This window comes from Cucumis melo, chromosome 3 (assembly GCF_025177605.1).
Source record: "Cucumis melo cultivar AY chromosome 3, USDA_Cmelo_AY_1.0, whole genome shotgun sequence".
NCBI lineage: Eukaryota > Viridiplantae > Streptophyta > Magnoliopsida > Cucurbitales > Cucurbitaceae > Cucumis > Cucumis melo.
In genome coordinates this window covers 1,901,994-1,908,640 of record NC_066859.1, presented here as the reverse complement: position 1 = coordinate 1,908,640, position 6,647 = coordinate 1,901,994, and the positions used below count along the sequence as shown (strand labels likewise).

At 36.0% G+C, this 6,647-nt stretch overlaps 1 protein-coding gene and 1 long non-coding RNA gene across 2 annotated transcripts; one reads left to right on the top strand and one right to left on the bottom strand.

Moving 5' to 3' along the window:
- Positions 1-499: 499 nt before the first annotated feature.
- Positions 500-5,958, bottom strand: LOC103485491 (ribulose-phosphate 3-epimerase, cytoplasmic isoform). Its single transcript, XM_051082669.1, has 7 exons — positions 5,809-5,958; positions 2,470-2,534; positions 2,216-2,322; positions 2,037-2,134; positions 1,543-1,635; positions 1,412-1,453; positions 500-947 (listed from the first exon to the last, which is right to left on the bottom strand). The coding sequence occupies exons 1-7, from the start codon at positions 5,926-5,928 to the stop codon at positions 792-794; spliced, it is 681 nt and encodes a 226-aa protein (XP_050938626.1). The 5' UTR covers positions 5,929-5,958; the 3' UTR covers positions 500-791.
- LOC127148585 (uncharacterized) lies at positions 2,430-6,000 on the top strand. Its single transcript, XR_007819686.1, has 2 exons — positions 2,430-2,534; positions 5,809-6,000. It is a non-coding gene; the product is annotated as an uncharacterized LOC127148585 (long non-coding RNA).
- Positions 6,001-6,647: the final 647 nt, after the last annotated feature.

Here is a 6,647-nt window from a genome sequence, read left to right as displayed (position 1 = left end):
ATTTTTCTTCTTTAATTCCTTCTCTTTCACGTGCTCATTCCTTACTTTTTGAGCCGGTCAACGCCCACTCCAATGTCTTCTTACGTTCCTTGAAGAAACACCATGAATTTCTCAAATATATATACAATAATCCTTGAAAACAAATGAAACGTATTAATACTATCAAAATATGGTATCTGTGAATGCAAATTCTGTGTGCATTTCTTATATCTTATCAATAATGAATAACAGAATATAACTCAGACCCATAAAGTTAGAATATATTAGGGAGGGTGTAGAGCTCTAACCACATTCGAGAGAAGAAAGCATAGAACATGTACCATCGAGCAGTTGGCAATGCTAGTCTTGTATATCATGTATGAATTTTGTATAACCAACAAAAACTTCATAGACAATCACATTGAGGGTCTATTTGAAACGACTTTAAAACTTTGAAAGTTGTTCCGAATAAGCCCTTCAATCGTTAAGATCTACTAGTTAATATAAAAGTAGAGACATCTATCTTCGACTCTTTGTAATTTATTCAAAAATCCTCTTATTGTATAGGAAGTATACATAAAGTTTTCCACCAGAAGCAAAAACCAATACAAAATATAAATCAACTTGTTCTCCCTCTGCTTCTATTAGTGGTTTATTGGGTGGGGGTTGGGGGGCTCACAAACCGTATGGTAGTTTTGATTACAATGACACCACTTGAATCAAATCAACTTCTGTCAATCTAAAAATATCCCATATGGATTGCGAAAAGTAAAACAAGATTTGATGGCGGATTATCGAAGCTTGTTAAAGGATCAAGATTTCTGCTGAGCTTCCTCAACACTTTTCCTCAGAATGGATATAACTTCCGATGGCTCGGGAGCTCCAAACACCGAACTTCCTGCAACGATGCAGTTTGCCCCAGCTGAAGCTGCTGCATCTATGGTTGAAGGTCCCAACCCACCATCTACCTGCCCATCAAAGCAAGCCTAACCAGTCAGAAACCATTCCTCATACGGCCATCTGTTCACTAAATTTCAACTGCAACGAGTACACTACATAGAGTTTGCATAACCCCGGTAGCATGCAAAAGCTTGCAACCAAAAACTACTGGCTAGATTGGTTTTATCTTTTCAACACATTAATTTATCATTGGAAATTTTACGAGGGCTTAAAAGACTGGTGATTGGAACCATGTTTGCAAAATAAGTGAGTTCTTATATCAAATACTTGACCAGAGAAAGGATAAAGCCAAAGTTAAAACTAATGTAAATAAATTCTACTACTAATTGAGAGTGAGTTTTTTAATCTCCACTTCAGCAAGCATTGAGTTTTAATAGCTTTATGACACATTCTGAGGTACCCAAAAATCTCAAGAAAAATTCATTAAGGTCGCAGAAAACTGAAAGGTATCAAAATAGAGAGAGAGAGAGACCTCAATGTCAAGAGATGGGTACTTCTGTCTTAAATTTCGTACCTGAAAAAGTAAAAATCAGTAACGAGATTCAACAAGACCGCCAATCAAATAATGCACAAGGAATATTGAAAATGTAGAAGAAATGGAACCTTATCCATCGTTTCTGGCATGAACTTTTGGCCACCAAAACCAGGTTCGACTGTCATTACAAGGACCAATTCCACAGGATTTTCACTTTCTACCTGAAATTGAAGAAAGAACAGGCATCAAATAACAATTATAAAATTTTGATGCAGCAGCATTTGCACAAAACCATAAGCACTTTGCTGGGTTACGCTGGACAGATAGGATCTATATGATAGGTCTTGGCCTCAATTTATTTATAAACAACGGGGGAAGCATTTGAGAGCTTCCCAATCTCTCTTAATTTTTAATGGAAATAAACAAGTAACAAACTCACGTCTCACAGCCCCATAACTAACAGAATTCCTAAGGGCCCACTTAACACTTCTAATCATTCTTTTCATTCCCTCCTACGCCTTGTGTATAGACCTTTAACCGGGGGCCTTATCACTATAACATATCAATCTCGTAAATGAAGGATATGAAAATGGGGGAGGAGATAAGAAGATCAATTGCATACCAAAGGATAAACTTCTTCAACGGGTGTTCCAGGTTTTAGCGCTACCCCTGACTTCATGCCCTTTGACTTAATTTCTTGGATTAGCTGCTGCCAATTGTCTACCAGAGAAGAGGGAAAGAAAACTTAAACAACTATGATGCAAAGAAGTAGAACAAATCTGAAGTCCAAACACAATGTACCTTTGGATACTTCAACGTGAAATGTAAAGCCTGAAGCACCAGCTTTTGCCAAGGGTTCAACATAATCAAGAGGATTTGTAACCATAAGGTGGCAATCAAGATATGCCCTGCAAGACAAGAAATAAGACAAGTCAATGCAATGCCATCAAGATCTAACAATCCGCCATTACCAAAAAAGAAAGAAAAATAAATAAATAAATAAATAAATAAAGGACTGGATTCTTGAAATCGGAAAAGCAAAGTGGTTACATTACTTCGTATGTTTTCTTAAACTCTCGATGACAGGAGCACCAATTGTCAGATTTGGGACAAAATGCCTGTGGTGGATACATAAACAAAAAATATAGATATATCACTTTCCCAGCTAGGAACAGAAATAAACCAATTGAAAACTTGAAGAGTGAGAGAAGTATGCCAAATTGTGTAATCCAAATGATGCACAAATCACACCACAGAGAAATTATGCATAATCCTGTTACAGGTTGAATTCAACCAAATGACAACCGATAGATTATCATAGAGCCAACATGTCAATTTCTTTAAAAGAAAAGTTCGTGATTTTCTAGATAATTAGAATTTTTCAGATGATCGTTAATTTTAAAAAGAATAAAGTAGAAAGGTCAAGAAATTACTAGGTAAAAACTAAAACAGTATATCAGGGAAAACAAATGCAGATCCATGTTATGATCGTTATTAGCTTAGCAGTTCTTAATCACTATAATAAAATCCTAGGATCCCCATTAGGCAATTACATTACAGATTGTAATAGATTGCCAAAGCCAACATATATAGTAACACGGAAACTTCGAGGTAAACACTCATAAAAATGAAAATGTAAAATACATATTCTTCCAAGAAGTAAAGTTGGGGAATGTGGATACGAAACTAGGTGGAGTGCTTTTGGAGCTCAATGACCATTGACTGGGTTTCCTTGAATCTTTAGGTGATTCAGGGGAATTCTGATCAGATGGAACAAAAAGTGGAGGATCTTAGGGGCCATTTGGGCTCACAACTTCTAACCCACTCCACTATTTGGGCTTCCAGTTATAATAGTTAATGGATTCAACTTTTCTAACCTACAATTAACTACAATATTACTATTCTAAATCCCTTTTTGTCACAGGATTTACTATTTCCTACCCATCCTCTCTCCTTCTCATTAGCTCACACTAAAATAGTATGCACCCCAAACACAAACTAGTATAACCCACATATTATAATAATCACCTCAACACTCCAAAATCCTCCCAATTTACAAAGAGATCCAACTATCCATTGGTCAAAATGTATGGTCAAAGTAAAGAACAACTCTATCATTAGGAACCAAGGTAGTATGGGATGTCTTTGTCCCACATTGGTTAGAATAGGATTACCAATGTGGTACTTGAGTGGCTTGACTCTCCCGCCCCAATAGTTAGCTTTTGGGGTGTGGTTCTCCAAGATGCTTAAGTACCTAACATCTACCTAGTTTCCATGGGATGAGTTTTTGGAGACTTACAATACCTGTGAAAGTTTCAAAACACATAGGTATCAAGGAAAGAACTACATCAGACCATTTACCAATTAAATTATAAATAGGTGATTTTGAGTAGAGGCCAAACACTTTTTTAGTTTGCAACGCCAATAAAAACGGGCGGTAGCAGAAAGAGTGTGGTGATTGTCAACCAAGCGAAGGATAAAGGCAGATAATGAGATCATAATTCAAATCCTAAAATTGAACCATTATCATTTATCAGGGATCTAAACATTAGAAAGGATGAGATGGACAGCCAAGAATCGAAGGATAAATTGATGGAGGTGAAACGTTGGGATGAGAAATGGTGCAAGCTACAAACATAAAATTAAAATGCCAAGCTTCTTCAATCGAGACTTAGGAGCAATGAGTGAGAAAAACCTTATAATCAATGAAATTTTTGGGTGCGGGGACTTTGGCCCCTATTTCATTCAATCAATGAAATGTTTCCTTTCCCTAAAAAAAAAAAGAAAAGAAAAGAAAGAAAGACCTTATAACTGAATTGTTGAAAAAGTAAGATACAAACTTGGCCCAGAAGAAGATAAATATGACCAATGTTTTATTTTACCGGAAAACTAACATGGAATAACCTTCGTGGGCTTTAAGCATAAGACACAAGAAAAGTAAAAGATTTGAAGAAGCGAATGATAAAAGATGCATATGTATAGGGGAAAGTTAAATAAAAAAGCTAATAGATTTATATGTAAGACAAACCAAGTTCCAAGTAATATGAGTCTTTCAACAAGCCAAAAAATCATGAAAATAAGCTAATGCAGGTACCTAAAAATTTAGAGCCATTCTACTAATTAAGTTTTCATCATCAATTTCCTCATCCACTCATTAGACTTCTATCGCTAAAAATCTTCCTCTCAGTCTAAGAGAGAGAGAGCTTCAATTGAAAAGGCCAAATGAGTAATGATGGTGACTTTTTGTTAGATTTTCTTCTCTCTTTTTTCTTTTACTTTAACTAACCCAAGCTTGTATCTGTAAACAAATCATCACAGGGGAAGCCCATGCTCAAAAAGACTAGGCACCTCACCCTTGGCTAAGCATGCAGCACGTCTAAGCACACACTATTTGGGGCATTTTTTAACTATATAAATAATAAATGAGTATTTCGCAAGTTTCTTCAGCAACTCTTTACAAATAAGCAGGCATTTGGCTAGAAAGTAGATGCTACAAGTGATCAACACCACACAGGTCAACGTCAAGTTATTTTGAGAAACATTCAATCCTAAAATTAACAGGTGAACAGGTATAAAATTAACCAGAATATCAAACCCATTCACATGAAACACATTGCAGTTCAACAGGAGCGTGATATAAGCATAGAGTGAACCTACCCATCCTGCAAATAAAGCAACAAGAGATATCAGATGTGATGCCAGACAAGTTCATCACTAATGTGCAAAGTAAATGTAGTTTATACAACCACATCCACTCTCGCACATCACAAAATTTGAAAGCATGTCATTATAATATCTAATTGAATTATGCACCACTACACGCCCTTCTCTATACTCTCACCAACCAATATAAGAAAGTGAAATGCATTCTTTAAAGAGGAATATTAGTATTCTTTTAGTACAACATTTGTGGGGATGGGGATGAACCTTCAATCTCCAAGAAAGGTCATGTCAATAACAATTGAGCAAAGCTCACTTTGGTAGATTGTAATTGTTTCATTATCAGTTCAAAAGAAGTTGAATTGGGAAGGAACAAAACTAGAGAAGACACGAGTAGCACAGAGAAATCATTAGCTAAGGCGAAACTCTACCCATTGGAAATGGGTGAATGTACTTGAAACAATCCCAGTAGTACTATAAAAGTAATAAAATAACATAGGTAAAATTCTATTAATACCCAAAAAGTATAGACAAATAATATGATTCAAACAATTAAAGTGAAGTAGATTATGAACCAATTAAATTAGATGAGAGGTAAATGGTGCGCAATCAAGACTAAGAAGGAATACTATGATCAAACTATTGGGTTATAAAGTAAACCAAATGGGTGCAAGAATCAAAAGGTAATTTGTCCAATTCCCAATTCAGGAAAACAGAAATAGAGAGCGTGTGAGTACCATAATATCCATGTGAAGCCAATCCGCACCAAATTTAAGCATTCGTTCGGCCTCCGAAGCTAAATTAGCAAAATCTGAGGATAGCATTGAGGGTGCGATTTTCGCAGCGACTCCCATTTTCGTCTACCTCGTCCTCGCTTAGCCGATCAAAAACTGAAGCGATTGAACTGCGAGGAATTTGCAGATACAGATATGTATCTCGAGAATTCTAAAAAGTGGAACCCAACTCCAAATCCGATGCTTTTCAACAAATGCGCGTTTTAAAAGATTGTCTTACCAACCCCTGGCGGCTAGATTGATGAGGAATAAGATCAACTTTCGTGGGCTGTTTTAAGAGCATCATCCCTCCTTTTCCACCATCCTCACAAGGTTCTTCATTTCTTCTCATCCTTACCCGACTCGACTTTCCTGACCTTTGACTCGAATTTTTTTTATTATTATTATTATTTTCCTACAATGGGGGAATGGGATTTCATAAGGATAATCCATATGGATCATCCAAAAATTGGGTGAAAAGAATGTTAAATGGCCTGGTTTTTGGAACAATTGGTTGATGTCAAATTCTAGGGAAATTATCAACATGTACGTACCCACATAGAAAAATTAAAACTAGAGTTTTACTCTTTGTCCATCTCTCTCCTGCACTTAAATCACTATTCTCGCTCTCTTTTTCTAGATTTTGTTGGATTTTTTGGTAAAATATTAAAAGTGCAGTGGTCCAACATAAAAAATGTTTAAGAAAGTTATGAGTTTGTCCCATATTGAAAGTGTTTATAAAAATCTTCCAACATTAAGAGGGCATTTGGGCGGCAATTTAAACCCGTGTTTGGCACTAG